This window comes from Nymphalis io, chromosome 8, assembly GCF_905147045.1.
Source record: "Nymphalis io chromosome 8, ilAglIoxx1.1, whole genome shotgun sequence".
Classification (NCBI taxonomy): Eukaryota; Metazoa; Arthropoda; class Insecta; order Lepidoptera; family Nymphalidae; genus Nymphalis; species Nymphalis io.
This window is the reverse complement of record NC_065895.1, coordinates 5,862,794-5,887,139: the sequence shown is the minus strand read 5'-3', so window position 1 is coordinate 5,887,139 and position 24,346 is coordinate 5,862,794. Positions and strand designations below refer to the sequence as shown.

The 24,346-nt window shown below is 33.3% G+C and overlaps 1 protein-coding gene across 12 annotated transcripts in view; it reads left to right on the top strand.

The window, feature by feature from the left end:
* The window catches only part of LOC126770279 (kinase D-interacting substrate of 220 kDa), a 50,089-nt gene that overhangs the window by 12,574 nt on the left and 13,169 nt on the right, over positions 1-24,346 (top strand). For 4 of the 12 annotated variants that reach the window (XM_050489587.1, XM_050489588.1, XM_050489583.1 and 1 more), the window contains 7 exons: positions 16,978-17,112; positions 17,990-18,187; positions 19,849-19,958; positions 20,711-20,931; positions 21,774-21,931; positions 23,200-23,403; positions 24,090-24,233. In XM_050489587.1, coding sequence (XP_050345544.1) covers positions 16,999-17,112; positions 17,990-18,187; positions 19,849-19,958; positions 20,711-20,931; positions 21,774-21,931; positions 23,200-23,403; positions 24,090-24,233 — 1,149 coding nt within the window. In that variant the 5' untranslated portion in view covers positions 16,978-16,998. Of the gene's footprint in view, positions 1-9,588; positions 9,925-12,442; positions 12,552-15,339; positions 15,995-16,429; positions 16,561-16,977; positions 17,113-17,989; positions 18,188-19,848; positions 19,959-20,710; positions 20,932-21,773; positions 21,932-23,199; positions 23,404-24,089; positions 24,234-24,346 lie in introns of those variants that run through there. The other 8 variants (XM_050489580.1, XM_050489577.1, XM_050489589.1 and 5 more) reach the window with 6 other exon arrangements.

Below are 24,346 nucleotides of genomic sequence, written 5' to 3'. Positions count from 1 at the left end.
TATTATAGTTATAAGCCATGTGCGACATTATATATATAAATATATATATATATAAAAAACTAAAATAATAGATTACTAGAAATCCGAACCCTAAATATCTGCTTCACCGATTTTCGACGTTTTCAGGAGTCTAAACTTCAGCATCAAAGGCAGACATGAGTAAATAATATCGCGGGGTCAATTGTCAATGCAGCAGTAATATGGTGGCAGACGCGGCTAATGATTCTTTTGGTACTATTATTATTAATAATGTCTGCCACATGAGTAAATAATACAGAAATTTCGTTCGTTCGTCAGATCTCTAACCACAATATTACGTGAAACAAAAAAACTCACCTGAGTAAAAATCACAATTTATAAAAACAATATGAAACAGGTGAACTTATTTGTAATACATTAATTTTCATGGGAATTGTTTTACGATATAAACACTCGCTTAAAAGGACTATATATATGTATGTATACCGATTCATTCAATACTATTGTTGATTTTTATGATTATCAAATGCGTTAGTTCATGACGAAAGTAATTAGAAAATTTAATTAAAGACTAACACATAAATATACAGGGCCGGCGGTTAATACTTGTTTACTTTCTATTAAATAATCAAGTAATTTATTACCAACGAATATAATAAAAAACGAACATGTACCAACTTTAATTTACACGAATACAATAAATATTTTTACGTCAACATTTCTCTACAATCTACAATACAACACACAAATGCCTAATTGTGTTATAACACTTTGTGAAATAGCAATAATTGTAAATAAATATAATTTATTTGAAATACATAAGTAGAATAAGTGCCAGCCCATTTAAAACGATTTTCTCTTTTTTTTTATTATTTAGTCTTTTAGCTCGGTAATGATGTCGTGTACCGATAACCCGAGCGAGTTCCGTTTTATTACATTTTTATATGATTTTAAGATTTCCAACGGCCAAGCTAATCTCAATTAGTTTGCTTAAGTTATTTTTTTGTTCACAAATGTTAATTCATAATATTTATATAACATTTTAAGAATAACGTTACGCTGTATGAGGATTGTATTGCGTTCATTAGCCTTTTATTTTTAATTGAATTTAATTTTTTTGAATAAATTACAGTCATAATAAAACTTCTGATAAAATATACGACTTGATAGTATTGCGGATCAAAGGTTCACGCACTGTTCACGATTTTATATGGAAAATGGATAATTTACAACGTGATAAATGGTAACTTATATGTATTACTCAAATTATTTTATAAATTGTACATACTTAAAAGGATAAAAAGTGTTATCTATGGATACATACATATACAAACGTACTATGCGGCGAAGCGAAGAGCTTCCTATTCGCTTCTCCGCAGGGAAGGAAGGCACTAGGGTAGTTAGGTAGAAGGCTAATGGGCTAGGTGAAGGGCACAGGGAAGTCATAGCAAATACGTCATTTATTTATTAATTAAACTCTATATGTGTTTATTTAAACTAATATACTTGTGTATATTATAAGATAGTTATTGTCAGCGAAAATGTTACCTACATTATTTAAACGTAAAGTCATCTCCAATCGCTCTTTTGATTATAAAAGAATAAGTAGGTATGTAAAACCTATCAATTATTTTTCAATGTATTAAAAGTATTATAATACTATTACACTACATTTAATGTATATTTTTCCTTCTTGGTAATCATCCCATCTCGTATCACTTAATCTATCTCTAAACATCGATATTTCATATTGTTATGGCCCGGTTTGAAGGGTGAATGATTCAGTGTGATACAGGCAACAGGGACGTAACATATTATTTCCCAAGGTTGTTGGTGCTCTGGAATGGCTACCGTCCAGGATTAGCAGAGGTGGGGTGAATTAGGTCTCTAGCCCAGCTTGGCGACAGTGGAGGCGATCCGCCCCCATTTGAGTCGCTGGGTAACTAGAAGTGGCACACTAGTTTGCCATTGCTTGCTCATGTCGCAGAAGGAGGCCGCGGAACAAGAGCGTGAAGCGAGTGCCTCCGCTGACCCACTCCAACCAAGAAGACTGGGGAGGAGGCGCCGACGCTACACGTACCTTCTCCTCCTGCCATAAGCGTCACTGGGGCTAGGGGGGTACTCCGTGCCCCGTGAAGCCCCCTAGAAATGGAGGCCCGATGAGGCGGTTCAACAGTCGGGGCGTCACGGTAGGTTGCGCAAGCGATCCCGTGACTCCCCTTCAAAAAGAAGGAGTGGGTACCGCTGGTTTTGAGTGGGTATGCCGGCGCCTTCAGCGCTGGCGATTCCCACATACGGGGTGTATGTACCTCATATGGGGGAAACGCTTAAAGGCGTTTTTTCTAGCGAAAAAAAAAAATCATAAAAAGTTTGGTGGTGTCTTTGGCGATGTAAGGGATGATTAATATTGTTTCCAGCACTAATGTCTTGGCGGTAGTGATAACTTACAAGCAAGTGTTTTATAAAAAATTAATAATAACGGTTCTATAGAATAGAACTTTTATTTTATTTTTTTGTGTTCGGTGCTGAGTAAATTAATTCCATTACCCAGACGAAGCTGCAATAAATAACTATTACGACCACTGTGTTACATGAACAGTAAACAAAGCTTTCGTTGGCAAATAAGAAAGTAGATGTAAATTGAATTAAACAAAAATATTTTTATTATTTATTTTATGAATAGTAAAAATATGAATCCTATTTAATTTACGTATGACTATACAGTGACTCGTGGTTGTAACACAAAAAATATACTTAACAGTATCTTATGTCGCCTAATGTACAGATAAATTGCGTCATGATATGATATCGTTCGAATATTTCATTTTCCTTAATTATAAACTAGCAAATATGTACTCGGGAGGATACATTGCAATGCTTACAACTTAAGCCAGTTATCCGTCTCATCTTCGCATAGAAAAAAATAAAATAAAACCGGTTCAATCACACCATTATCTATTTGAAAAAAAACACAATTTACAGAAATATGATATAATTAGTACCTCAAGAACACAATACAATAAATGGGAGGGTCAATCATTCTTGTATATCTTGCTATAAGTCTCACGTATGTTATTTTTTACTTACAGAAATGTTTAAAATTAATATGAGCGTATAGAACAAACGAGACAAATGAAGCTGTTAGTATTTGTTAGTGTGTGTGGCGATGGGTTATTTACAATGTGTTCGATGTGTGCGAGAAGTAACCAGTGTTTGGAAAATATTCTCGGCAAAACGGATTAATATTTTATGAGTTTACAAATGCTAAAATATGTTTATGTAATATATAAATTAAAATTAACTTCTCATATTGAAACGTTTATTTCAAGAAGATGTTTATAATTTTTTTTTTTTACATTTAGTATTACTCAAAAATCCTTGATTCTTTGTAGATATTCGGAAATACCGTCGTTTTGCGTGCAATAATAAAACTTAATCTTAATTTTTACGTACATGTGACAGGTTATAAGACATTATTTAAGTAAGGGCTAAAGTCGAAAAAATTTACTGCCTTACATATACACACGTTGCTTAGCAGCTGTTTAGTTAAAAACTGCTTTCTCCTTTTCTTTCATTATTGATTTGACATTCGAAAGGCGAAGAAGAAGAAGACACGACGTTGTGTGACTAATGACTCTCTTAACAATGTATTAAGTAAGGCCGTTAATTGAAATTAATAAAATTAATATCGACGAGCCGGTTGGCGTGGTTTGCCTTGTGGGCCTTTCACGCCGAAGGTTGTGGGTTCGATTCCCACCCAGGACAAATATTTGTGTACATGAACATGTCTGTTTGTCCTGAGTCTTAATGTAATTATCTATATAAGAATGTATTTACAAAAGAAAAATAGTATATGTAGTATATCCGTTGTCTGGTTTCCATAGTACAAGCTCTGTACAAGCTTAATTTGGGATCAGATGGCCGTGTGTGAAAAATATCCCAGGATATTATTATTATTATCATAATGTAAACCATTTTTAATCGTTTAAATTTTTGCTTTATAATACTAATCTTATTTATCAAGTGTAATACCTTTTGTAATGGCAATGTTCAACAATGGGTACTCAGTCAATTGCTTATCTATCTTCCCTTTGATTTGTTTAAAATTGAATCATGCACATAAAAATTGAGGTATTCCGTTGAGATATTATTTTAATATCCATTTGTCAAGATTTATGATTATCGTTTTATGATTATTTTAAAATATTTTCTTTAAATAAACTTTAAAACTAATAGTTTAATGGATGAGTAAAAATATTTTATACGAAAATAATAGCAGTGCCGTCACGTACACGTTTCACGGTATACCTACATTCACGTGCCTATCACTTGCGATGAATCGATGACAAAAGATTGATTTTACTTTTTTTTTCGAATTGTGTAATACTGTTGGCCTTACTGGCCTCTACAGCGTCACCGGGCGGGATGGGCGAGTTGAACTCCGCCGGATGTTGGGAGCCACACAGGGCTCAAGATAGACGGACGTCCTAAGGGTGCCTCCTGTGAGGCCGGACCTCGGCTTAGGACGCCGTTGAAATCGGGAGGGGAGAAATTGATTTTACAAATGCAGAACATGAGATAGATAAGTTTATGTTGTGTCCCGAATACGAACAGTGTCCTCTCAAGGTTAATAGCTGATGTTGTACCTACGTTTATAACTTTCCTGTTTTAATGGCTGTTTTAGGTGATAAACACGAATTTTCCACGAATCAGAAACGAGGTCGTATTTGCCTACAGGTAGTATAAATGTTTCTTATGAACAGTTAATATTATTCAATAGCATTCTCGCTGATTCCTTGATTTATATTGACATAGTTTTGTATGAGTGTTATATTGAGGTGGAAATAGCCTTAAAAACATATTACATTTTGCCTTCGCTATTTACTGTTGCACTTAAATAAATCCCTTGTAAAAAGATGACCATGGAATAAACGAGTTACAATTGCGGCTATTTATTGTTGTTGCAATAACATTCAATATGATATAATCAAGTGTATGCACAAATACAAGGAAGAAACGTTGCAGTTTATGTATACACTTTGAGTTTGACACACATTCGTGAAACCATTTATATAATTTTAATGTAACAACTGCTTTGTATTGGTCTTGGTCAAGCTTGTTAAAGCTGCAGATCTCGATGTTCTTCATTTCAATAATGAATTGGGCTCTTATAAAGTTATTAATTTTTCTCCCAAGAAACTATTAGTAATGTATCTATGTTGACAACTTTAACCTTCCCATATATCAGAAACACGTAAACGCCGTTAGTCCTATGCTTAAATCTCTCAGGTCGTATCATTATCGTGTCATCGGATTATGAGGCTGCATCTGTGTTTGCGCACATACATGTTCTTCTACTACAATATTGTCTTCTGTGTACTTCGCTATTCAGTTGGGTTTGTTGGGTTAATCAAACAACAATATTTTATTATCTTAGATATAGTCATGAGAACAATTATAATTTATGAGTTAATGAGGATTCCTCGTTGCGTTGTTTCTTAATTAAGGGGCACGGCTTCCAAACTCTTGCAATCGCTGAACATGAGCCAAGATAACTTTGTAAATGATCTCATTATAAAATTGTAACTTAAGAATGAACCGACTTCGATTTTCACTGTTTTCACAAGTAAGCTTTATAAAATAAAGATAAATATTATTTTAATTTTAAAAAATCACTAAACTCTTCTCCTATTTTTTTTTTTTTTTGATAATTTAACTATTTAATTTTAATAACTTATAAATAAACATATTTATCTGTTAGTGTTTGAATATCTAATTATTATAATAGCTTATTGATTTCATCCGTAATTTCCGAGGTAAAGGAATTAGCTGTGCTATGTTTCGACTCATCTACAGCTATACTTATCTGGCTTTTTTTGCCACACGACAATATACATTATACATTCTATGTACATATACATAACACACATTTTACAACACACATTCATAAACACGTGAATAGCAAAAAGAAAATATCTCACCCAACGCGATATTTTTTTATCACATACTTATCTGTGAAACAAAGACTTCGATCTAATCACGCTTTGATACTATGTCATGTCTATTATTAATAGACTCATAAATCAGTGCCTTTCAATGCTCGTTGATATCGATAGGTCGTTCCTTATCGCAGTTGATAGTAATTGGTAACCTTGTGACGTTATTTGGAAAAACTTAACAACAAGATCTAATCTTTTGTTGATTAAAAATTATTATTTCAAGTTTGGTGTGCTTAGGTATGCTAACCTAAAGTTAAAATGAAATGAAATAAATGTCCCTCTGTTGGGCAAAACCTTTTCTCTCATTGAAGAAGAAAAGAAACAAGGCTTAAAGCTTCATGAATCAGACTGCATATCGGTGGATTTCTAGATAATAATACCTAAATAACGACAATTACTTGATTGCAAGCACTATATTTTTTATTAAGAGAATGAGCTGAGAATTTTAAAACTATTCAGTACTGGCCTTGATTCCACAAAAACCCGTCGACCGTAATTTGTAAAATACCCGTTGATTATTATATATCAAAGTAACTTTGTTCTTTAATAACTGGACGTGAATTACCCGCGATATGTAAATAATTATTGTATACATATCATACAAGTATTTCTTAAAAATGATTATTTTAGTTTATATATGACAACTTATTGCCAATGATTATGTGAACATTATTTTATTATGTGAATGAATAGATGTCACGTCTCACATATATTTTCTGTAGTTCTATTTATATCCCTGCAATAAAATGTCTACGTTCCCCAGCTACAATGATTTGCACATGATGATGCTAATTTATCTTCACATTCATTGTATACGACTCATGAATAAAAAATTTGCATATTCATTTCCTATTTTAACACCGCGAGTGAGCATTTAAAAGTAGCCTTTATTGGCGCTCAAGCTTATTCCGTAAACGTTCCAGAAAAACAAATAAAATACGTTGAAATTACAGTTGCTTATTTTGTATCTAATAATCGTCTCATCGTAAGACGAATTGATCAACGCATGAGTGTTGAAAAATTAAATTATTCATTAAAAAATGCACGTTGCCTTATAGTAATTTCGTGACAAGAAAATGATGTACAAACTATAGGCCTTCTTCTGGATAGTTTAACTATGTTTAAATCTAAGTGATTAAGTTTATTTACTAATTAATTATGTATATATATAATATAAATAAAAATATTATAATAATGCCTCTATATTTTTTATTTAATACGCTAATTTAGTAATAAAATGTTCTTTCATTATACGTATTTTAAAAACTTTTTTTCCGAACAATACAATCTTTCTTTTAAATCGACTTTTTATTAAACTTTCGCTATTTTAATGAATTGTACAAAAAATATCGAATCAAAACGTAATTATTCTCATAATTTACTTTTTTGCTTCAAATCACACTTGACCATATCTCCCCGAGTTCCTGGTAGAGATGACCATAGTAGCAAAGGTGAGGTGGTCAGCTTTTAAATTTTCATACACCCACAGTTACTTACAACGCATCTTAAGCCTTCAAAAAGTTGCGTTTCATAGTCATTTTCTTCATAACATTTTACATTTAAAGACGTGCTGGTTCAAATCTAAGAAGTGTTATAATGACTTTAAAATTGTCACTTAAAAATTAAATATAATATTGAATTGAATTTCTAATTCAAATATCAATTAAATAAAATCAACTTACGTGGTACCTAGTGTTACAAATTTATATTATGGCCATCTTACACCAAACAATTATGGCCGTCTCTTCTCATCATCCGAGATAGATGGCCACACGTTTTTTGTTAATAAAATATAAACAACTCAAGCGTAATTTTAAGGTTATATGTTAGTATGGTTTATAAACTGTTCATTAACTAAAAAAAAGGAATTATCATTTCTAGATACCTACTCATTTGCTTAATGTAAATCCTTTGAAAGAGCCGGATTTTGAGATATTTACTTATTATATAAACTTATTTTAGTAATAATCACAACCATAGCCCTACTATAGATGATACTATTGATATACGTGCAATACTTGATATTTTTGTGTTCCGGTTTGAAGGGTGAGTGAGCCAGTGTAATTACAGGCACAAGGGACATAAAATCTTAGTTCCCAATGTTGGTGGCGCATTGCCTATGTAAGCGATGGTTGACATTTCTTACAATGCCAATGTCTAAGGGTGTTTGGTGACCACTTACCATCAGGCCCATGTGCTCGTCCGCCTTCCTATTCTATATAAAAAAAAAACATAAATTGGTGATAGCATGCTGGTAAAGACGGTGGCATGTGGTGATCATTACAGAAAAGAATATTTGCAAAACCCCAATTTCTCCCTATTAAATTATGACTCCTCTCAGACTATATAACATATAATTATAAGAATACAGCAAGATAGCCTTAATTGTTCGCTTTGTTTCAATTGTTTAGTGTTGACATACAATCGAGAAAATCGTGACTCACATGTTAACAATGAAAATTTATTAAATTGTTATTTCTTTGATTCGGAATTTTAAAAAATTCTTGAAATTAAAAAAAAAATATAGGTACAGATAAAAATACACCATTATCATCATCATACACCGCCTTACTTAGCATTCTGTTGGCCGGTCTTACCGCAAGCCTTACCAATGTTGACGACCCCTGTTGTTTCTAGACATCGGAGGGTTCGTGTCACTAGTGTTGCTCATTACTCCGTCATTTTTAACTCCATTTTCTTATACTTACATTATTTAACGAATTTGTATCAAACCACTTCAAATTAAAATAAAAAAACTTATGTATTAGTATATAATAAATTATTTATTATATATAATAAATTATGTGTATTTTTATTATTTTTTATTAAAAAGAAAATTACCTTCTATATAATGGTTAATAGTTGATAACTACTGAGTTTGAAACTTTTTAATTCCTATTCGTTTTTCAATTTTTCACAACCCTTGATCATTTTTTTTATTGGGATAGCTTAATTTAATTATGGAAACTGTCACGGGTCACCTGTGAAATGCTTGCACTTTCACTAACATACAACACAAAGGCATAAGAATTTTCTTAGGTTTCTTAATTTTACAATGATAATATCTAGTACCTAGTAACGCCATCTGCTTGAGTTATGCTTTATTAAAATATATTTAACGTACAGTTGCTCGAAACAACGTTCGATAATGAATAATTTAAGATAGTATACACATTCGTCGATAGATGGCGTTATGTTATTTTTTCTTATTCGTGACGTGACAGGATCTCGTTTAAATAATGATTGACCAAATCATTTTAAAATGAATTATATCATATAACATTAATTATTATTATGTATAACGTACAAGGTTGTAACGAAACGATTAAGTTAAAAAAATTGTAATACAAAGTGTGATATAGTAATTTGAATACTTAATTAATTATAATTTCATATAAATATAAAATTAAAATAATGTATTAAACATTTTTATAATGTTAATTTATAAGATGATTTAAACGTGATATTATAAAAATACTACGTTAAAATGCAATATTATGAAGCACTTATAAACATTACCAGTGCCTACGTGTAGGACTCTGTAAATAAAATGATAACTCTGATAAGCACTCCTGTTTAATTTAAAAATATTACTTCAATCAATTCTTATCAATACAAGTGGCACGACAGTGTCCGCAGGACGGAATCACTTGCCGTATATTTTTTATTATGATTACCCACGCGTTAAAAAAAATGTATAAGTTTATTATTTTAAAACCTAATATTGTTAATTAAGTTGATAAAAAGTGAAGAGTGGAAATGAAAATTGTTTAAAGAAAATTGAAGTGAAATGTCTGCTTGGACGGATATAACAGCGGCCTCTTCATCGGATTCTGCCGAGAGGCGTCCTATCGTCCTCCCGTTTAAAGTTCCGAGGAGCTATGGAAGTGTGTTTCCATATTACAGATTTATGAGAGATGCATTAAGCGAAACTTTAGCCAATGAGGTGATTGTGCTTTTTAATTGTTTTCTCATTTATAAATATGTGTTTTAAGTGTTCATCGGTAAGCAGTCTTCTTAATATTATGTATTTTAAACTTAGTGACATTTACACTATTTTTAATTATATTTTTTAGTAAAATTTTAAGTGAGAAATTCTAATACATTTATATTATAGCATTATTTGCTTATTTAAAATCAAAAATAATGAACTTTAAAACTGAGTTTTTCGAATTATCAAATTTAAATATCATAAAAATTAAACTGCTACAAATAAATACATAAAAAATAATCGGCAACTTGTACGATTAAATATTAAATAATACATTATAGACGTATAGATCATCTTAGTTTATTCATTGGGTCTTGTCGGCTACTTTGATATATATATTGGTATATTTGAAGGTTGTTTGTGTTTGTGGTACGTAGTTTTTTTTAGACTCATTATTAGTACATTCTTTAAAAACATTAAAGATATATTTTTATGAAAGAAATACATTTGAATTTTTTTTTTCTACAAACGATAATTACGATATGTTTTTTAATTTTATTCGTAGATTTAAAGATAAACATTTTGAACATCATGTTCATGCCTTACCGCCGAAATAGTCGTTTCTAACAATAATTGTACCCGTACAAATAGTTTTCCAATAATGTATTATTACTTATAGCTATTTTTGATGTTTTCTTATAATCCAGTATCAATTACGCACGTTTAAGACACGCGTAACTATACTTAGTACATAGGGACTTTAAATTTACAGTAGACCTTCGTTTTATAGTATTTTAGAGCCGCATGAAAAAAAGATTTTGTATTTTCTTTCTATTTTAATGCAATGTGCATTGCAACCCGTCATCTGCAACTTAATCTAATAAGACAAATTAGATATTTAAATTAATAAATATTGCATATTGGGATTCGACCGGTGTCGCTTAAATCTCACTGAATACATTTTGTAATTACCCACGGATGGAGCTGCGCTTTGCTTTGCTAGTTTTATATAAGAAAAAAAAAATACATATACGCGTACATTAAATTTGTAAATCTAATAAAATTAAGGTCGCTCAAGACAGTTTTTTGTTTACTACTGTAATTTTAAATTTTTCTTGAATAAGCAAGGTATGTTTTAATATTTGTTTTATATTTATATTTGTTTAGTTAGCTATAATGCCTCTACTGTTTGATTATCACATCACAATCACTTCGCAATCATTTACTTGGTGGTAGGGCTTTGTGCAATCCCATTTGAGTAGGGACAACCAACACATCACCTATTCTACCGTCAAACAGCAATACTTAGTATTACTGTGTTCCTGTTTAAAGGGTGAGTGAGCCAGTATAATTACAGGCACGTAATATTTTAATTCCCAAGGTTATGCGCATTTGTCATATCTATGGTGGCGATGATCACTTTGACGAGCCGGTTGGCGTGGTTGGTAGATACTTGCCTTTCACGCCGAAGGTTGTCGGTTCGATTCCCACCCTGGCCAGACATTTGTGTACATGAACATGTCTGTTTGTTATGAGTTTGGGTGTAATTGTCTGGTTTCCATAGTACAAGCTCTGCTCAGTTTAGGATGAGATTTCCGTGTGTGATCAGGTTGACCATTTGCCAGTCTGCCTATCTATGTCAATAATAATCCACCTTATCCACCACGCTGTGAATTTTATTTCGTTTTATGTCGGTTTCATTGCTACAACACTCAACATTATTTATTGCCTTTTAAAATTTTACTATGCGTTCCTGGTCTTGAATCTCGACATTATTATTATTTGGTAGTTTCCGTAATTCCGTAACAGCCTGTGAATGTCCCACTGCTGGGCCAAAGGCCTCCTCTCCTCTTTTTGAGGAGAAGGTTTGGAGCTTATTCCACCACGCTGCTCCAATGCAGGTTGGTAGAATTCACATGTGGCAGAATTTCAGTGAAATTAGACACATGCAGGTTTCCTCACGATGTTTTCCTTCACCGTAAAGTACGAGATGAATTATAATCACAAATTAAGCACATGAAAATTCAGTGGTGCTTGCCCGGGTTTGAACCCACGATCATCGGTTAAGATTCACGCGTTCTTACCACAGGGCCATCTCGGCTTTTTTATTTGGTAATAAATAAAATTATTTAAAATATTGAAATGAACACATGATGATAGGAAGAAAATAAGCAACTGAGTACCAGTTCGTTAACAGGATAATCGCCTATAATCTGTCGCTCCCGTGTAATTGTAGCCGCGCATGAATCCTTACTAGCGTTTAATTTAACGGATAATGGCATTGAAATTAATAGAGCTCACTGTATGTAATCAGTTCACCAAGGTTTAACGGTAAACGATATTATCTTACTATATTTTATGGGCCACGTGTAAATTATGGTGCAAGAAAACATCAGATTATCAGATAAACCTTTCTGTTTAAAGAAAACGATTTTATCCGACAATAAACAATCCGAGTTTACCGAGCTACCGTATAAAAGTAAGAAATATCCAGTAGCATGTTCATTGTGTTTTGCTATAAGTTTCGAATAGGAAATGAAAATATATTAGATATCGCCTTAACATCGCTTAAAGCGATAAACGTCTGATGACACTTGGACGAAATGCTTCGTGCGGCTTCCTTTATACGGACTTATGGACAGGTATAATGAAAATATTTTATTATTTATTTATTTTTACTTGTAATCAACAGCGTTACAAAAATGTTTGTACAGTTATTACGCATTACGTAAGGCCACATATGATTACAATTTTGTAATACGAAGCTTCTGTTACTTTATGTTATTTTGATTGATAACCATCTTACTAATATTATAAACGCAAAAGCTTTATTCTTAAACGTATGTTACTCAGTCACGCTCGAACGACGAAGAAGTTGATTCGTTTGTGAATTAAAAAAAATGTTTCAGTATAGGTAAATGAGTTTGTATTAAAGATAACGTCACTGTTGCCTGTTACAATGCCATAAATGAGTAATGATGGCTCCTATATATAATGTGTATATAAATATTTATCTGAGCGATCGTGTCAGTTATATTTACAGTAACTGACACCATTAACAATGACATAAATTATTGTCAGACCCTGTCTATCTTCCCAGCTGGGACATTATAAAACAAATAAAATTAGGGCCGTTTTTTTGGATCCGTACTTAACTCGACCAATAGTTGAAATAGTATCGAATGGTCAAATTTTGGCAAAATGTTTTTTGATCAATACCAATGGTCACATAATTAACTATTATGTTTAAAAAATTAACCACCCAACGTTGGAAAGTTAACAATATGGCGGATGGTTAACTCTCAACCACGACAACTGTTTTGTTTTCTTGTTTTCAACGTCGTATTACTCTAATATTCTTTGTATGGTTTATAATTCATTTAAACATAGTTAGATATTAATATGGCGGTAAGTTCATCAGACGATGATATTTTTGCGGTTTACGTTTTAATGAGAAAGCCGATAATTTTTAGTGTAGGTAACGGTATCGGTTGTCCAAGGAAACAGTTATGTGGTTAGTCCGTCAAATTGGAACCTATCTGAAAATTATTTCTTGCGTTTTAGGAATCAAGATTGAGATTTTACGCCACAGGCTCCATGCAAATATGCCCTGGAGATTTCTTCTTATTTCTTGAAATTTTTCAAAAAAAACATAGTTATTTTAAGGAAATCATTTAATTGTTCCTTAGTAGTTAATAGTTTGTAAAGTAAAAAGTTATTCGATTGAAAAAAAGAAAATATTGCAATTGTATCGCTTTTGACGGGTATTTTTGATCATCAAGTAGGTGTCCGTTCCTTTTTAGAGAAAAAAACAAATGTCATTCTATTACAAAAAAAGACGTACTTATTTTGATTTTTTATTACGATACTAAACAACAAAGAATTTCCTAAGAGATAAATATAAAAAAGACATGTTGAATTCATTTAATCTTCTTTTATTCCTAATTACCTTGTACTTTTTGTTGACCGCCTATCATGATTTAAATAAAAAAAACGGCATAGCTCATTTATGACGTAATAGATGCTTTATTCATCCATTAAATTCTAGCAAAATTCTATAATGAACAGAAGTTAATATAAAATAGATAAATATTAATAAAAATTAGACATGTTTTTTATTTGTAACTGTAGTAGTAACCGAGTTATAAAGAAGAACATTCTGTCAGTTACTCGGTTAGTACCTAATTATTGTTAATTATGAAATATTAATTACTTCCTTTTACGTATTTGCAAAGGTTAACCTTACTACCAAATTGTAGTTGCTTGTTTAGGATAATTATTTTGAAATTAAATATTTACTAAAATAAATTAGTATTTTGTAAACTAAAACTAACATACATAATGAAAAAAAAACTCTTTGTCGGTCAAAATTTATATTATGTCTTGTTATGTAGAATTTTATTAAATAAGTTACCTTATATTTTATTTATTTCATATTTTTTTATGAATGATTGATTGATTACACGTTTTTGTAATGTGAGGTTTATATAAATAAGTTTTGTTGTTGCTTATTTTTATAATTTTATTTATTAATGCAACACGATTATATGAAAAACGTAATAGGTACACATTTCCAGACGAGTGATCACAGCATGGCGCTCGACTGGGCGGAATCCTGTAACCCCGTTATTCTTTTTACCTTCGCATGCATTGCGGATCTTCACCTTAAAACCTTTTTGCTTTTGCTCTCTGATACCACTAACTAGATCTTACGAACTGGTTATTACGAACACAATGAGTATGAAGTAAGCGATGACTATTACAGCATCGTTGTGATAAAGTACGTTGACTTTTATTTGATTCAAGTTCAATTGATGTTTCAATAATTATTATTTGACCTCTCACGTAACTTAGTCTTACAAGTTTCGTGACTCACGAATGCGGAACGATATGCCGGACACTGTTATTTTACCTAATATATACATATGTTGATAAGCATTATTTTGTGAACGTATTTTTATTTGATTTCACTGAAAAAAAAAGTTGACGAGTTTTTTCGCGCAAACACGCGCATTTAAAATTTATTAACTCTTTCATTTCAATCAAAATCATTTTCCTCTTACAGCAGTTCACCGTAGTCCTAACTCGTTTTGGTTTTTTATACATGACAGTGTATATAACAAAAAAGCCATTTCATTCACATTATACTCTGTACCTGTAAAAAATCTATATGTACTTAATATAAATAAAAAAAAACTAGAGGGCAACAACGTCGGTGGGGAGGGCTTTGACTCTGGCACTGGTATCAATCTCATAGTCGACTGTCGACTCACCGGCACAGTGTGTCCGGACACCGAGCGACATGCTACCCTCGGAGCGAGTCGTCCATCGCACCGCCTCCGCGATCTTCAAACGTCTTTCTTTAAGAACCTACAGTACCTATTCTTTAGTACGTATCTGTCGCGTTCATTCATCGCATCCGCCCTCCGCCCGCCCTCACTACGCGGCTCTCTAAATAGTATCCGCCCATCGTGATCGCGCGAGACAGTCCGAGTTCCCCACGCGGCTTAGTCACGACGCTCGCAAATCTGTCACTGGACGTTTTGCAGCGCGCTCGTGATATTATGTGTACCGCCGCGATATGTCCCGTATGCCCGAACTGCCTAAACCATCAAATAACGATAACAATGAATACGTACATATTCGATGTCTCATTGCAAATATACACAAGCCGCGAAATGTGTCCAGGCCCCCAACGTTACCAGATTCGCTCCAGGAGGTGGCTCGAGAGTCGGCCTCGTCGTCGGATACTGATCGCAGTCAATCAGATTTGATGCGATCAGATAAATTTGACAAGCCCGATGTAGCTGAACTCGACAAACCAGAAGAGGGCCCCGCAACACAGCGAGCTAAAAGTAACAGCTTCGCGGGTGCAATGTTGGCGCCGCCGCTTCTGCAAAAGCTGCGACGGCCCTCATTTATGCATCTGCAATTTGGCAGTGGCAACGAACACATAGGCCCCTTGTCTGCAGGCCCGTACCTCAACGTGCCTCGGTTTACCGTCACGGCGCCGCCAGGAGAACATCGCCGGTTCAGTCATGGGTTCCCATTCCATGGTTTCGCTCTCCGTCGTCACTCAAATACGGTCTGCGCTGAAATCATTGATAAATGTGTTTGTTGTGCCTAGTAATTAATAACAACACTGAGTGGCTGTGTTCGATAAACACAATATCCTTGTATCTACTAACTTTATGCATGTTTTATATCACAATGAAAATTGAAAAAAATTGCATTTAATCCCCTAATCAAATCTGTAATAACGAAACATACAATTGTTTTTTTTTTTAATTTAGAAAAGTAGGTACTTATCTGAAAAGCATTTTGCGGTGATATATAAGGATTTGTAATAAATTATTTATAATATCAACTGTAGATTAGCATATCAGTCGAAATACATAATTAATATCAGGATATAAATACTAATAAAACGTCATTTCAGCCAGTAAACACTATTGTGTAGTTTATGGAATTGCCTTGTGATATCTCTCTTTATCATTATATCTATAATTTGTATTCATTACATACATTCAGAGCTGTAGTGTGCAAACGTTTACAAGTTCTCCGAGAGTATTTTACTTGAAATTAATTAACTAACTTCTGAATTTCATAAGTGTTGTGGCCATGTTACGTTGGAGTTTGCAAGCGACTGAGGTGTTATTTTAATCGATAATTAATCAATGCATTTAATAAAATGATTCCCCAATGTTACTTGCATGATTGTGACGTTTTGGGCTTGCGTGTAACATAAAATTTACTAAATTTTATAATTATTTACTGATGTAACGATTTACCTTCGTATATTTGATACAACAACTACAATTTTAATAAATTTAGCTATAGAAGAAAAAATGATAAGCTTACTTTTTAATTTGTGAAAAAAAAATGTGATAAAAGTTCCATACTAAAACAGTTTTTCTTTTCTCTTTTTACTTACGTTCTATTTTAACAACATGCAAAAAATGCAATGCGTATTTGTTCTGCGATAGTGTAATCCTATCAAAGTTTATATGAAGTTTAATAAAGATATCAATTTATTTTGTATATTTATTGAAATTGCTTTGGCAACAGAGTCTCCATCGGAGCGAGTCGATGGTGTCCCTGGCGTGCTTCAAGACGCTCTCTCAATTGGTGAACAGCGACGGAAATGAGCTTCAAACCTATCTATCATCCAACAGAAACATCAATGTCGACGACAGGGATGAGGTATTTATTTATTATCTCTACGATTTAATTATTAGTTTTAGTAACTTTGATAAATCGAAACGTACAAAAATTAAAACAAATGTAAAACGTACAAAAAGGTTTTGTCAGTTATGCGAACGAAGGTACTCGAATGATTCCAAGAATATAAAAGGTATAACGTTGTTCTTAAACTAAATCGCTAGCAATATTTGAATATCAAAACTTGTTTAGCCTTTACAATTTATATTTTTGTTTTTCAATTTGTCAAAGTTAAAATTGTAATTAACCTACTACATTGATAAAATATATTTTTGTTGTTGAAAAAAGAAAACACAGTAATTTTCATTCATTTGGGTTTCAATAAATATAATTATTAAATATATAATCATTCGATACAGTACAGTAACAGCCTGTTAATGTCCCACTGCTGGGCTAAGGCCTCCTCTCCCTTTTGAGGAGGAGGTTTGGAGCTTATTCCACCACGCTGCTCCAGTGCGGGTTGGTGGAATACACATGTGGCAGAATTTCGATGAAATTAGACACATGCAGGTTTCCTCACGATGTTTTCCTTCACCGAAAAGCACGAGATGAATTATAAACAGAAATTAAGCACATGTAAATTCAGAGGTGCTTGCCCGGGTTTGAACCCACGTTCATTGGTTAAGATTCACGCGTTCTTACCACTGGGCCATCTCGGCTTCACTTTGACCAAGTCATGAGATGATTTCACTTTGACCAAGTCAATCATTCGATACACGTTTTTAATTTGATTATAATTATTTTTAGTGAAATTTGAGTATACCTCTACTAAATTCACTTAATGAGTTTTTAATTATAAATGTGACAAAATATGAACTCAAATAATAGAATAAACTAACAAATATCATTAATGACTTAGAATGGTACAACAGCGCTCATGTGCGCAAGCGAGAACGGGCGCATTGCGGCCGCGCGGTTGTTGCTTGGAGCGGGAGCTGACGCTTGCGCGGCCGACACCGACGGGTGGACGTCGCTTGCTTTTGCCGCTAGAGGGGGCCATATATCAATTGTTCAAGAACTTCTTGACGCTGGGGCCCAAGTTGATTCCAGAGATTGCGTATGTTATAGTTATATATTCTATTACGTCTACCGATTACACACACAAGCTATTAAAACATCAATACAAGAATTTATTACTATTATCATTATTTAGTGTAGGTACTTAAATTTAAAAGTAACCTCCAATAGTTAAACACTAAAACCCACAAACGTTCATAAATTAGTCAATTATTACATAACACTCTTATAGTTTCGATAACTGAATGTTCGATTAATCCAGGTGTCCAAGATTAAAAATTTTTATAATGTATTGAGACCTTGACTAGCATTAGTTAAATTTCTGCATACTAGCTTGATACGTGATCATTCACTTGTCACATCTCTTCTATTGCTGATGCATTGCAATGAAGTTAAACCTATTATAAACTATTTTAAACGGTATGTAATACATGCACATTCAACTAATTCTATGAATCCAATTATAAAACATAACTTACTTATATTACACTTGACTACTTAAAACGACGATGTATTTACTAGATGTGATATACATAATCGACACAGATACATAACGACATACATATAAAGTTACTTTAACTTGTCTTTTAATGAAATATTTTTTATTTTTTAGTGTTTACCTCTTATTTATCATTCTAAATACTTTTTCTCCTTGTGGGTGTGGTAGAAGAAATATACCTATACAATGGATAAGCATGCCATATACTTATTTCTCTTTTGACGTTTTCGTATTCGCTTTATTTGGTAAATATTCGACAAATAATATTTTTTCGTATATCTAACATAATACCAGTCGGAAACCCTTTAATTATGTTCAGTTTGAAAGATGTTATGACTGATTGTGACCCAGATAACTATAATAGAGCATTGACCATGTGTATTCTGGACTGTGCACCAAAAATTTGTATATTTATACTTGAGGTGGATCATTGCCAAGAAATCAGCGACATCCCCACATTCTTAAATCTGGTTAAAGTATACTTATAATATATTCATATATCTCCTTTCAACAATAACATTGTATTTATAGAATGTTTTTCCGCGACTAATAAGTGCATTGCGTACAGTGTTTCCTTTGTTCTTCAGCAGACTTGCATCTGAAATGTGTCGCTCATTTAATTCCTGCAACATTATTTACTTTAAATTAATTTCATTAACACGATTTCAAAAATAAATATATGTAAATATATTGTAAATTATTGATTGAAGAAAATAAAATCTTTTTTGAATTTATAAAAATAAATCAATCGGAATGAAAATACACGAACCATTTAATAAATTGTTTTCATGTACACAAACGTCCGTCAGATCTATGTGTAAACATACGAGAACCCGGTGTTTCATTTGTTTGATATTTAAACGAACTAAACATAAAGTTCAGATTAACATCGTGTACTGTACTGCTCCCGCGACCTGGTTGGTTTTGAATATATGAATATGACGTCATTTCTTGAATAAAATTTCAGGCTATATCACTTAATATGAATTTTTTGCAATATATTTCAGAGTTCTGTAAAACTATAATAATTCGACGTTTTATCAACTCAATGTCATGTCCTCTCGCCACTTTAAGCAAATTACCATTTGGAGATTCTTTAAAGTCATCCGTAAAGAAAAAGCATTAGATTTTAATTTAATGTTGACATTAGAACTTCATGGAGTTCTTTAGTTGACAAGGATTGCATCAAGGTTTTATTACAGGGTGGATGGTCGCCTCTCATGTGGGCCGCCTATAAAGGACACGAGGAAGTTGTTACATTGCTCCTTGAAAAAGGTGCCGATGTACATGCGCATGGAAACTATAATATCAAGTACGTATTTTTCACTACTTTCTTATTCTAATGGCTGATGTCTCATGGCTGCAGATCTCGACGTCTTGAGATTAAATGCCAGGTTGGGCCAAAATTTTTTTTGGTATTTATGTAAAGTTATTCTCAGTAGCAGCCCGGTAATAAGAAAGTTACACTTCCGTGTTTCGGAAAGCACGTAGAGATATTTTTCTGAGCTTGAACTTTCTACGGATTTTTTTGTCGGTTTGCCGGCTTATAGGACTTAAATTGGAAGGAATAATGAGTATACTCTATTTGCGCACACACTTATATACTATAATATATCTTGCATAGTTTTCTAATCGCCCTTAAGAATGACCCCTGTGACCATCTAAAAAGTCACAACTTAAAAAAAGTAAAAGGAATATTTATACATCGTTGTCATATTAAGATTTAATTGGTCAAGTAACAAACTGTCTTTATAGTAAATTACATACTTTTACAGCCCATCCAATGTAAAACTGAAGAATATATAGGTCGTAAACAAGCCTCCAATGGTATTACTGTTGAATTTATTATAGTATTGTTATGTTAACGATCCGGGTTATAAATCATTTGAATAGAAGACATTAGGAAAGGCAGTATCACTTATTGATTGCAATGAAATCATTGCCATATCCACTACACATAAGTACATATGTATATTTTACAAAATCTAGGACATTAACTCGAATTTGAAACTGATTATACATAAGTTACAATGGAGGTGTGTGGTCATGGTGTCGTTGTTGTAGCTCACTAGTATGGGCGGCGGGGCGACGTCACAGCGGCGTGGTGGCGCGCCTGCTGGCGGCGGGCGCGCGGCCCAACTCGTGCGACAAGTACGCCACGTCCGCGCTCACGTGGGCCGCGCGCGCCGGTGACGTGGCGTCCTGCGCCGCGCTGCTGCGAGCCGGTGCCGACCCCAACACCACCGGCATGTACTGCTGGACGCCACTGCTGCAGGCCACCCACGGTCCGAGTCACAAGTCCCTCTATACGCCCTCGATACATCGATGATTTATCTAGTTATTCACGGCCGTGATAATTTATTTTTCTTTTATTTCCAATTAGATAATGATAAAATTATTAATCTAAATAATTATTTAGTAAGACGCTATTTATATATGCTAAAATAGCATATGATTTAGTTTAAATCCATTTGGCAATTATAATTGTTTCCCTCTGCGATGAATATTGTTTTGTTTTAATATAAATAGTATTAGTCACAGACGAGTTCGAATGCCAAAAATCACAATTTAACAAGATTTTGTCGCTGAAGCTCCAGGAAAACATTAACTTCTGACAGCACCGCGGTAAACTTACGCCTGACTTGGTTGTCAGCCAAACTGAAAGCATAGAACTTATATAATATAAATATACAAAACGAGCTAAAATAACAATATTTATAACAATAATAATAACAATAATAATAATATATTATGATATTACAAATTATATTCATTTTATTTATTTATTATAGTTTTACATAATCACCTATTTATGCATATCTTTAAAATAATAAATATAATTATGATAATAATCTAGATAGGAATAGTACTCTTATAAGTACGTATTACATATTTGTAAAACGAATTAATTCATTTACATTTGGTCTACGAGAACTAGCCAACGCTCTTATAATATGACATAATTAAATTAAACATATATTTTACTATAACTTCAATTCCAAATAAGCGTTTTTATTTCGTGTAAGGAGATTAGGAAACTTTTAAAAAAGTTCATACAGTACAAACGCGTGTTTAATTTTTGGTAGGTTTTTAATATTTCAATATTATAATGAATTAAATTTTACAGGTAACCATTTTGAAATTGTCCAAATGTTGTTGGAGCATAAACCTAATGTAAACGCGTTGGACAAGGACGGTTGCACGGCGTTGGCCATCGCTTGCAAGGAAGGCTTCTACGATATCGCACTCGCTTTGATAAACTCAGGGGCTTATATTAACGTACAGGTATTTTTGTTCATACTAAAAACCAAAGCTACTGCTGGACTTATTTGACAAGGGAAAGACATTTCTTGACTTGACTTAATGATAGATCATCAATTGAAAATTTACTAGTAAATTGTGTATTATTTTAATAATAGTAATGTCCTCCAGACCGATTTCGGCCACGGCGGCCAATCTCAAGAGAGATTAGCCAACTGCACGGGACATATTATAGTGCACAAGTGTGTGCGCAAACACAAGTGCACTCTCTATTGCCTCAGTCTCATTATCCGATGGGACGGCAATCCGACACGACCGGAAAGAGTTCAGGCGCAGGACCAACGGCTTTACGTGCTTTCCGAGGCACAAGGGAACACACTTCCAGACTCCGGGCTGCTACTGAGAATTTTCTGACAGAAAACCCAGTAACTTTTTACTGGCCCGGCCTGGGAATTGAACCCTTTACCTCCGGGTCTGCGGCCTTACATGAAGCCACTAAAACAACGAGGCAGTCGATTATTTCATAGTGATACACGTATGACTGTTACACAGACCGATTACAATACAATTATTATTGCTCCTCGATAACTGTAGTATTATTTTTAAAAACAATAGGTATGCCACTTTTTCCAAAATCAATTATTTTGAATTGTTTTAAAAATCAATTGCAATTATTTTGTCTAGTTAATTAGACAATTTCTCTTAAAATAAATAAATACGTGAGTTGTTATAGTCAAAAAGTACTTCAATGACCTTGTAATATAAATGACGATGCCAAATTCAAGTCTTCGCTCGATAAACTAGTGACATTTGCGTGTTACAAATTTTCCGGCAAATACGTTATGAATTATAAAACTTGACACTCATCTTTTAAATACGTTATGTCTAATTAATAATATACTATAATTAATTCAAAAGCGAATTAAATCATTTTCTATCCAATGTTGAACATATATCACTTGCCCTTCTGAACTAATAAATTATGTGAACTTCATAATCTATTTCCTCATAAGTGTCTATATACGCCTATAATGTACGTACATATAAGACTATTAATAGCCCACAGCTGAAATAAGTTCTCCTCTTCTCCTTGAGTTTGAAGCTCATTCCAATGCGCTGCTCTATACGACAGCAGCACATGTGGCAGTTTTTTTTTCAGACACACGCAAGCTTAGAAATTCAGTGGTGCTTGGACGAGTTTTAATCTGTATTTTTTTCTTCAGATTCACGTTGCTAGCCCCTGCTCCATCTCCTCTAAAACTTGGTGAATGATCGGTATATGTCATTTTCAGGATCACTCAAAAGACACCCCTCTAATATACGCAGTGAAGGGAGGATATAAGAATATAGTGGAGGCGTTACTAAAGAAGCACGTAGACGTCGATCTACCCGGCAAAGAAAAGAAAACCCCAGTGTATACGGCCGTGGAGAAAGGACATGTTGCCATAATGAAACTACTTCTGGCGTCCAATCCTGATTTGGAACATTGTACTAGCGTAAGTTCTTTTTTTAAATTAAACAAATTTATTTTGTTAAAAAAACAGTGATTAAAATTTAGATTAAGTAAATAAAACGTACGATGATCTCCTGACAAATGTGGCTATTCCCAAAGGGGTCAGAAATTACCAAATTATTTTTGCCAGCTATTCGGAAGATATATAGTGATATATAGTGCACAAGTGTGTACGCAAAACATATATGCACTCTATATCCCCTTCACTTTCAAATTTAACGGGACCGCAATTCGACTCGACCAGAGAGAGTTAAAACTCAGATTCAAAAAAAAAATTAAGTGCTTTTCGAAATGAAAATTTCCAATAAACTCCGGACTAATATTGAGTCTTGAAAAATAAATATTCATCTATAATTTTTATTGGAACGATCAGCATCAAAATCTAGCTAATTAGATTAACTAGCCAGGCCAAAAAATATATAAATAAATGATGGATATAATTTTTCACAAATATATAAATGTTACAATATTTATATAAAAATAAATGTAATTTTTAGGGTATAGTCGTAATCATAATTTCTATAATTTTATAATTCATTTAATGTCTATTCAAACAGTCGTTAAAAGTGTTAAACAGTCGTTAATAATAAATTGAAAAAAAAAGTTTATCAAATATACACATTTAAATCTAAGAGCAATATCAATGAACACGGTGTACATCGTCCACAGAGCGGCGACACGGCGCTGCTGCGTGCGGTTCGCTCGCGCAACGCGGAGGTGGTGGCGCTGCTGCTGGAGCGCCGCGCACGTGTGGCCGCCGCAGATAACCGCGGCGATACCGCGCTGCACGTCGCCATGCGGGCGCGCTCCAAGGTCAGTCTCAGACACTACAAGACATGCCACAAAGCAACGTATTAAAGTTACATCTTTAAATATATACATACAATTTAAAAATCCTCAACAATTTTTATAACTCCTACAAATTA